The sequence below is a fragment of the Chelon labrosus genome (assembly GCF_963514085.1).
Source record: "Chelon labrosus genome assembly, chromosome: 9".
Classification (NCBI taxonomy): Eukaryota; Metazoa; Chordata; class Actinopteri; order Mugiliformes; family Mugilidae; genus Chelon; species Chelon labrosus.
In genome coordinates, this window is record NC_140359.1 from 17229321 (window position 1) to 17239426 (window position 10106).

General features: G+C 41.3%; 1 protein-coding gene across 1 annotated transcript in view; it reads left to right on the top strand.

The window, feature by feature from the left end:
* The window catches only part of unc5ca (unc-5 netrin receptor Ca), a 184168-nt gene extending 176580 nt beyond the window's left edge, over positions 1–7588 (top strand). The window contains exons 15-18 of the mRNA XM_084552055.1: positions 227–376; positions 1279–1443; positions 3851–4029; positions 6764–7588. Of these exons, the coding sequence (XP_084408181.1) occupies positions 227–376; positions 1279–1443; positions 3851–4029; positions 6764–6926 (657 nt within the window). The 3' untranslated portion in view covers positions 6927–7588. The remainder of the gene's footprint in view (positions 1–226; positions 377–1278; positions 1444–3850; positions 4030–6763) is intronic.
* The last annotated feature ends 2518 nt before the right edge of the window (positions 7589–10106 follow it).

Here is a 10106-nt window from a genome sequence, read left to right on the forward strand (position 1 = left end):
CATAGCTAAGTTTTGCTCTAATTCGGGGAATGCAACTATGGAGACGTGTGATGATGCATCAGTGAAAACTTTCATGTGTTCCAAGTGTTTTTTGTGGTTAATTGTCTACAGTAATTATGCAGGATAAGGGCTCTTTTGCAATCTCAAAAACAAATGGTTCATTGGGGGAGATAAAGCAGGAGCACGCTTGCAAAAATGCATTTCTCTCTTTGGGGCTTTTGTGTAGGAGGTTCTTCAGATGGAGACCCAGATGGGAGGGAAACTTCTGGATGAGCCAAAGACTTTGAACTTTAAAGACAGCACACATAATCTGAGACTGTCGATCCACGACGTGCCGCACACACACTGGAAGAGCAAACTGATCGCGAAATATCAGGTGAGAGGATTACACATACACATGCACGTGTACACTCTTACAAACAGAGTGGCTATGGAATTTCTTTGTGTGAATGTAGTATGTTTTTGGCAAAGTGTTTTTGCAGTTTTGTGCATTAAAATTCATAGTCTCATAAAAATAATTAATAAGAAAGCATAAAGACAACCAGGTCTCAACTAAAAAACACTAGGTGTAACTTATCCAAAAATTCGACACATATAATGTTGAACATGCATCAACATTATATTAACTAGGCTAAAATGACAGAAACCATCCTTGAAAAATTTTTTTATTTGAGGTGTATTTTAGTGTTTTAGTTTGGAGCAAGTCCCATCCACTAACATGGAGGAGGTGGAGCTTATGACCTATACTGCAGCCAGCCACCAGGGGGAGCTCTACTTGCTTAGGCTTCACTTTTGAGGAGCACTTCCCCCGTCCATCTTTATACAGTCTATGGTATAGCCATGAAAATGCCAAAGAATCTTAATGCACATGTTACAGGGACTCTATTAACACCAACCATAATCTTTTTCTAATCCTAACCGAGGAGTTGTGTTGCCTAAATCTAAGCAAACAACAGCTGAAAATGAAATAATAATCCCAAAAAGATTAATAAGTCAACTGCTTAAAGAAGTAATGTCCAACACAGGACACAAGCCCCAGTCTCTTAGATGAAAGTTTGGACTTTGGACTTACATTTAATTTCTGCAGGCAATCGTACATGTTGTTTTGGGAGTCATTGGTCTATCCACCTATTTTCTGTTGTTTATGTATGAGAACATGTTGGTTTTATCAGAATCATAGACACAGCACATGGTTGAGAAATGCTTTAACCCATAAGGCCGTGGGCCTGAAAAAAATTACCTTGCAAAAACGTGCGTATCGTTTTCTGCGTGCTCTAGGAGATCCCCTTCTACCAGGTGTGGAGTGGCAGCCAGAGAACTCTTCACTGCACCTTCACTCTGGAGAGACTGAGCCCAGCCACCGCAGAGATCAGCTGCAAGCTGTGCGTACGGCAGGTTGAAGGAGAAGGACAGATCTTTCAGCTGAGCAACACATTGGAGGAGGTACGTTTGTAGAAGCTGACTGTGCATGCACCAAAACACTATGAAACTCTTTTTTTTTATGTCGGTCAAACAAGATACAAGTGCAGGAGGCAACTTTTACACACACTGGCTGAATAAAGTCACAGAGAGAGAGAGAGAGAAGAATTCATTTTCCATCCTTCTTCCGACGTTTTCATCCCTGTATTCCTGAACCAAAGGTCCTAAAGTCACCAAGTTTTTTCCTCCATCTGTCAGACAGCCAGAGTTCCCGCTATGGCTCTGTGACACTGTTCAATCATTCATGCTGGGGCTAAAGGTCACACAATACGAGTGGAATAACTTGCCTTTGATTTTGCTTGGCCATGTAACCACGCCATCCCTGAATGTGCGTCAGTGTGTGTCTTTGTGTGAAAGGTTAAGGTCAGAAGTCAGACAGTCATTTTGGAATGTCACAGCTTCTAGGGTCAGGGGTAAGAGCCTTGTACGTTTTATTATATTATTATTTTTTAACCCTTATATAACTTAACAAAGGATGATAGATTTTCTTTAACGACACATTTAGGAACATTTGCAGCAGAGGAAGCAGATAAAACATATTCTTCACGCCTCCAGCAAAATGTGCAAAATGAGAACCGCAGTCAAAGTGTGTAACTTAGAAGAAATTATCACTTTACTTTTTTGCCATCCTGGCATCATTTTTAAGCCATCCTCCCCATGGATATGCACTACGCCTGACTGATATCAGACTTTTGAAGACAAACTGATTAAGATATATCAGCAGAGACTCTGTACCTTACCAAATATAAACTAACAAAGTTTTAATGAAATGTAGTCTTAAGGATGATGCTGATGATGACAAATCTGCCAGCACTGTAGGTGCTGCAAAGTCATACAGTTTCTAAGCTTTTGCAAACACAATAACATTTCTGTGTCACCTATTCGTCTTTTATTTGTTTCTGATGAATTAATATTGGCTAAATTCACAGTAGGGTTGTATTGTGCATTTAATTTTCTGTTTACATTCACAGACAGTTAGCCTGCCTTTCTTTTTCTCAATTGAAGAAGAAGTCAGAATAGTTCAAAATACCTAATTCCACAGCAGCCACATCCAAAATCAGTTCTGCTGGGAAACCTTTGGACCTGGCATTCGTGTGAACGTTACTTAGACATGTACCACCCACCTAGATCAGACCAGGCACCTCCACCCCATAGCAATGACACTCCTTGATGGCAGCAGCCATCCCCAACAGGATGCAGCCTGACACAGACACACACATAAAAACTGCCCAAAACATTCACTAGATCCTGAACTGATCAAGTATCTGCGGGATGCACTGGAATAAGTCTGATCCACAGAGGCCCCTCCCCTCAACCCATAGGACCCAAAGACCCCCACTAACAACACTCTGTTCCCAGACACCACAGGACACCCTCAGAAGGCCCAACTGTTTTGGAGGCACAAGGGAGACCTACACAATATTAGGAAGGTGGTCATAATGTAATGCCTGATCAGTGTATACAGTATGTACACACATACAAGGAGTTTTTTCTCTGCATTTAATCCATGCGAGTAAGCACACTGCTGCTCTAACCACCACTACGCAGCCAAACAACCATCAAACTAATGTCTGATGGATGGGGTCAATAGTTTTAACAAAGCCATGCATTTTCAAATAGTGACACTTTGCAAAGACTTTTTTGTACGCGTTAATTATATTGTTAGGTCTTTATCCATTTAGAATAGTCCTTACCTAGTCCATCATCTCATTGGTTGTTAAGTATGATAGCTGGAGCTGAATATCTAATTTAAACTTCACTGAGTCTCTTTGTGTGTGCTGCGCATTAAGTGAAACGCTGTAGACCCTCAACCAGCCGACAGTGTCGAACGGCGGAATGTAAAACAGGTTTAAAGTGTTGATTAATTTAAGGGAGACATCCCTCCGCATCAGTCATTGAGTCTCCTGCAAGCAGAGAGCTTTCTCCTGTAAATTGGGGCTAAGTAGATGCAGTAAATAGTAATCATTCACATCAACATCGGCAGTTGTTGTTTCCCTCCGCCAAGCCACATTCATTACACCGCTGCCTCCTTTCAGCCCAGGAGTGGCAGATTAATGGGATGAAGGTTCAGAAAGAGACGGAGATCGACGGCGAGGGGAGTGCTAGGGAGCGGAATTTTGTGTATGTTTGGCGCTTGTATTAATTAGGAGACTCGTGTGTAATTAGTCACACCAAGGCCAAGGAGCGGCGAGGCGAGAAGAATCAGTGCCAAAAGGACAAAGATAGAGATGCATTAGAAACAGAAGAATAATAAAGTGAATTTGCCCGTTGTTCTTCTGTCGCTACTGCAAATTATACACTACAGTATACAACAATATCCAAAAACAAGTTATTTAACCGAGAACTGACCAGTTTCCTTCTCTCTTTCTAGGAGGTCCAGTGCATAGACACATCCCTGATGGACCCTGCAAGCAATATCACAACTTTAGTGGGGCCCAATGCCTTCCGCATTCCTTTATCCATCAGACAGAAGTTATGCGGCAGTCTGGATGCACCGCAGACCAGAGGCAATGACTGGAGGATGCTTGCCCACAAACTCAACCTGGACAGGTGACACATGCATTCATTTAGTGTATGCTTCTTTCGTTTTTTTTTGCTTGTTGGTTCTTAAAACAGGATGAGACCTGTCTTACCTCTGAACGACGTGAGTCAGTGTCTCGGTTGGTTAAATCCAGGGGTGTAAAATGAAGAGAAATATTAATTCATTCATTCATCTTCTGTAACCGCTTGTCCTGTGAAGGGTCGCGGGGGGGCTGGAGCCTATCCCAGCTGTCATCGGGGCTATCGCAGGGCTAACACAGAGAGACAGACAACCATTCACACTCACATGCACACCTACGGCCCGATTTAAATCAGCCTAACGAGCATGTCTTTGGATGGTGGGAGGAAGCCGGAGAGAACCCATGCAGACACAGGGAGAACATGCAAACTCCACACAAAACGGCATAATTATTCAAATCATATTAATTGTATGTGGTTGTCTATTATAGTCAAATGCATTTTTCCAAAAAAATAATTAATAAATAAATAATCTGGTCACTCAGTGTAGTTCAATATTTTTAACCTGCAGCCCTGAAGGATGAGTGCAGTATTGCCGGACACCCACACTCCACACACCCACGAAATAATAAAGCAACAGCAAATCTTCTATTTGCATTTGACTCATAGGTAACATCCTTAGAGTCTCTGTCCGCAGATGTGCCTCTACATGATTCAGTCTGGAGTTTCATTTACCAGCAGCTATCGAAGCAGAGCCAGATATTGAGAGGATAATTGGGCACAAGTGCACATCATTGTCCCAACAGGCAGTCAGCTCATGAAGCCCCAAACATTCTCGATCGGTGGGTGAACAGCTAGCCAAATTGTTGTTTACTTCCACATTTCTGCTAAAAGGTACTATTCAAAAGGCCCGTAAAATGTTCCATCGAGGAAACGTCGTCTTTTATCCTCTCTGCTCTCGTAACTGCAACGTCATGCCTGTTTGACTCACGCTTTGCCGTCTCATCCGCCTATCTTCACGTAACATATGAACAGTGTATAAGTGAGGAAACCGGAGCTGCACCCGGTGTGAAACGCAGCAACACAAACATTTGCACAGCTTTAAAAGAAATGGTCTCGCACACATGAAAAAGGTCGATGTCATTCTCCAGGTTCACTTAACAGTGGGATACTCCTTATCATCCACTGCAGACAGACAGACTCTAAAGTCGCAGTCACAGAAGGCGAGACAGAAAGGAAGATGGAAAGGAATGAAATTTGTTGCATTAGATGTTTTGAATGAGAGAAAATCTGTAGGAAGAGAAACTTACAGAATGTAGCGAGGACGTGACGCACATGTCAGTGGTTCTGTTTAAACACTACCACAATGTGCCAGCAGTACAATCACAGGATTCGCAGAAGAACAGAAAGTCTCATTTTTACTCCCGAGAGACTCAAATCTGATGGCTTTTGTACTTCAAAGCAGCGCTGAGATCTTTGTCACAGATGGCTCAGCGTCAGACTTTTCCTCTGCAACCACTGCGCTCTTGACTCTTGACGTCTGCAGTACTTACCAGCAGAAATTCCCAGCTGAGTTGTTGGCACAGTTTTACGTTTAAATGCCTTTTTTTTTTTCTCTCCTTTTTTTGAAAGTTTGACCTAAACCTACACAATGGCAGATTTTCTAAAGAGGTTCCACCTGCCACATTTCTATTCTTTGCACAGTCCATCATGTCGTATTGAATGAATCATTTTTTGTTATAGTTAGTTCTTCTTCTCACTGTCTTTTTGGATATCATCATAAGTTTTCTTAAAGGGGAATTACCGTTTTTTACAACCTGGACCATATTTGTATTTGCATAAATATAAATAATTTGCATAAAATACGATCATTTACGCACCCCATATAACTTTGGTGTTATTTGGAGTCCTTCGGAATAAAGCGGAACGCCGCGTATATCCACATAGTGGGAGTGACTGGGGCACCGAAACGCAGCCTCCAAATAACGCATTATCTGCTGTGAAACTTGTTCATTTCACCAATATTCTGTTATGATACGCTAGTGCTATTCCCAGTTGAGTCCAGAGTTACCTGTCTATTTGCAGACGTGCCGCGGTTTGTTGTTCTTTGGCCAGCTGTTCCTCTCTCTTCCTCAAAACAAAGTTGACGTCCACAGCCTCAGAATCGGAAAATTATTCAGCCATGTTGCAAAAAAACTAGCAGTAGCAAATTACAGGTAAACAAGCCGACCGTCGCGGCCATTATGTGTTATTTAGAGGCTGCGTTTCGGTGCCCCAGTCACTCCCAGTATATGGATATAGGCCGTGCTCCACTGGAGCTAAATATCTTTCGATGGACTCCAAATAACACCAAAGTTATATGGGTGAGTAAACGGTCGTATTTTAAGCCAGAAATAAGGTCCAGGTTGTTAAAAAATACGGTAATTCTCCATTGACATAACATTTCAACAAATTAGAATTAAGGCTATAAGTCAAAATTTTTTTTAATACTTCGCGTTTTTTTTTTTTTGTTTGTTTTTTTCCTTTTGGCACATCTGTGGCATTTTGCACATGACGGGGTTTTCCCTAAAGTTTTTAATGGTGATGAGGACATGGATGCTATACCCCATCTATTTCCCAGATTACATATTTTGCATGTTGTTTAACATTGCCTATATTTTCTTGTGATTATTGAATCTGCACCTTGTCTGTGTCCTTATAAATGATGTTCTCCAGTGGCGTTACATTTGCTGTATGGGATCAATAAAGTATATTCATTCTCTCCATGATTTTTTCTTTTTTCCAGGTACCTGAACTACTTCGCCACCAAGTCCAGTCCAACAGGCGTTATCCTGGATCTCTGGGAGGCCCAACACTTCCCCGACGGAGACCTAAATGAATTGGCTGCCGTGCTGGAGGAAATGGGTCGCCATGACAGTAACCTCGCCTCCATGACAACGGAACACTGACGAAGCACCGCGGTTACCATGACAGTGACAGAAATCTCGAGATCATTACACGTGAATTCTCCGCGGCCGATACTGCAGCGAGGGCAATGGACAAATTAGACGGGAGCAAAAGAAAAGTTGTCACCATGGTGACTGAGCACTGCTTAAGTACCGTGGCAGTCTTGCCGACATGGCAACGCATAGATGGTGCCGGTGCTGGAACTATGTATGTATCTTTGTGTGTGTGTATTTGCAAGATGTTGCAGCAGTGCCGTGCGTGACGAAAAGGAGAGATAACCCTACCTAACTATCAGGAACAAACAAAACATACACACGCCTAAAAAAAAAAAAAAAAAAAGAAAAAAAAAAGAAAAAGACAGTGTCTATAGTAACACCAGTTGTTCTCTTGCTCTTAATTTCATTCGGGACAAAGAAATGTGAAGAAATTTTAAAAAAAGAAGATGAAGCTGGCCTTGAAAGAAAGGATCAGATTGATAAAGGGAGAGAAGGTAAACTGATTACGCAAGAGTGGGAGAAGGTAGACTGAGGAAACAGAGGGTGAGTTAAAGACTCTATAGAGACGTGAGAGCAAACACGGAGAAGTTAAACTGATTACAGAAGAGAGGGAGGACACAAACACAAAATGATGAAAGCGCCGATCATCCGGATGGAAAACGGATAATGAGAGGAGAGATAAAGGGGGGAGGTGGGGGGGGGGCGACTCTTCTCTCTGCGAGCCTTGGCTGTACGTGTTTGCCAGTACAGTTTGTTGTCTTTATATCGTTTCTTAGGGAACGCTCTACGTATTCTGCTGTCCATATGTGTGGATCATTTCAGAATTTGCTACACGGTGAATTTCACTGCAGGGTCCTGTCCAGAAACAAGCCAGAGATGACAAGTTTACACCCTCTTTTTTTTTTTCTTTTTTTTTTTTGGTTGATATCGGAAGTAACGCTTAAATATGTTGTAAATTGTGGTCGTCTTGCGAAATACTTCGGAGATCAAAACACCAAGGCAACATGTCGTCCATGCCTCTAATTTTTTTTAAAAAGCCAATCCAAAGAAATATGTCCCCCTGAGGGATGCAAGTATTTTTTATTTTTTTTCGTTTTAGTTAAATATACTTTTGAAATTCTGTTTTAAATTATGTATAAGGCTTAATATAATCAGAAAAAAGTCTCAAAATGCCAAACTGTTAGTTGTCACGTGCAGTATACAGCAATGCAATGTACTAAAATGCTTGTTTTGAAGGAGCCTCAAGCAACAAATGCATCACAAACTAAAATTAGGTGCCCTCGTGGTACCTGTAATAATTCTGCTGCGTTATTCCTTCACAAAGAGAAGTTGTTAGGTTATTTTGCAGACTGCGCAGATCTTGAATCATTTGGTTTGGCTAACCACAACCTCAAGTCCAGCAGCAGTCTCTCTCTGCTACACCGCCTGGCTTGTTTGTGGACGGGCTCTGACTCAGACAAAAAAAAAAAAAAAAAAAAGGAGAGAGAGAGAGAAAGCAGAAATAGAGAAACCAGAAGTGAAAAGGTGTTTTTTCTTTTTAAAAAATGAACTTAGCATACAAAGTACCAGAGTATTATGTGATTAAAAACAGCTGATATCACTCATTGCCGCCAAATGTACCCAATATACTGAGTTTATCGATACTTATTTTATTTTAGTACAGTATATTTACAGTATATTCCTTTCATATTTTTGGTGTCCCTTCATTATTCAAGATGTCAGTCATGTTATCTGCCGTTGGGCCACGTGTGAGTCGTGATCACCATGGTGACTTCGCTGGTCACTAGCACCATCCAGTGGCCTTTGAAAAACAATGTTGTTTTTTTTGTTGTTTTTTTTGTCTGAAATGTGTAAATACATGATTACCATTTTCATCCTAATGACCTTTTATTACCGTAATATTTTTGTTCAGTGATCATTATTATTTACATTAACATTACTATTATGATTTTGCCATTTTAATGTGTTAATAGGTGTGAACTCTGTAGTGTGTGTGTGTGTGTGTGAGGTGGAGGGGGGGTTTGATCTGCAAGAGGAGTCCTTTGACCTTTTTACTTAAACCGTTCTGTGTCCGCAGCTAACATTCCAACTCACCGCGTATTTGTTGGGGGGAGAAAAAAAAGTCGCTAATTAGAGCTAAAAATCATCGACGTGACTAAAAGGGGCCTGTGTAAAATGAAGTGTAATATATTTGTGTTTTTGCAGAGCAACGTTGTCGAATCAAGGCTGGCTTTCAAATGTATGCACTGACTCGGGTCAAGAGTGTCTGATATAAAAAAAAAAAAAGGAGAAGAAAAAAACAAAGGTGTAACTTTAATTTCCCAGCTCGGAGGGAAGCCTTATTTTTAGCGGCTTTTGCGTAGTTGTCAGAATGCCCCTGGGGACATTAACCGTGTTCACCGTGTAAAGGACAACTGGTTCAGTTCAGGAAATGCATGTAAAATATAGAAAAATCGGGAGTGAAGCTATTTCTGTTATGAGTTATGGAGAGACGCCATATGAAACTGAACATCAGGTATGTAGAGGAGATACAGAGGAGGATATTGTTTAAAATAAATGAATAAAAACAGGCGGAGGTTAACCCCGATACAAAAGGTCAGATCTTTACCAGGCCGTGGCTGATTACATCTTGTGTCCGTCCGCGCAGGAGGAAACCTTGAAGCATTGATTTTTCACATCGATTTTTCTTCCTTTGTTCAGCTTTAAGATTATGACCTCTTGTATCGGTGGAAAAATAAATAAATAAATAAAAAAAAATCAGACGTAACGGACGCGGAGGCCTCAAAGTATGTATGTTGTGATTATGGACGGCCCTCGTGAGGGGAAAGGCGCGGCGACGGTCGCGGTTGTTTTTGTACGTTTTCAGACGGCACTGCTAAAAAGGGAAGAGAGGCGGAAACTTTACGAGGACAAAAGCCTAAGACGTCGTCAAACATCTGAGTGTTTCAGAACAAACGCACGAACCCAAAGGTCATGACACAACTTCACTTTCATATAAATTGATCATCAACATCTATTTAAAGGCTATTTAAAGGCTCAATTCACAGGCATAACGAGATCAAATTTTTAAGTGATAACAATTTTACAGTTTACCAGCGTGGACGGACTCTCTGTCGATGGCGTTCAAGGGGAAAAAAGGGAGTTTTCATTCAGATGATCCTTCCGTGATGTGAAAATGAGGAAAGC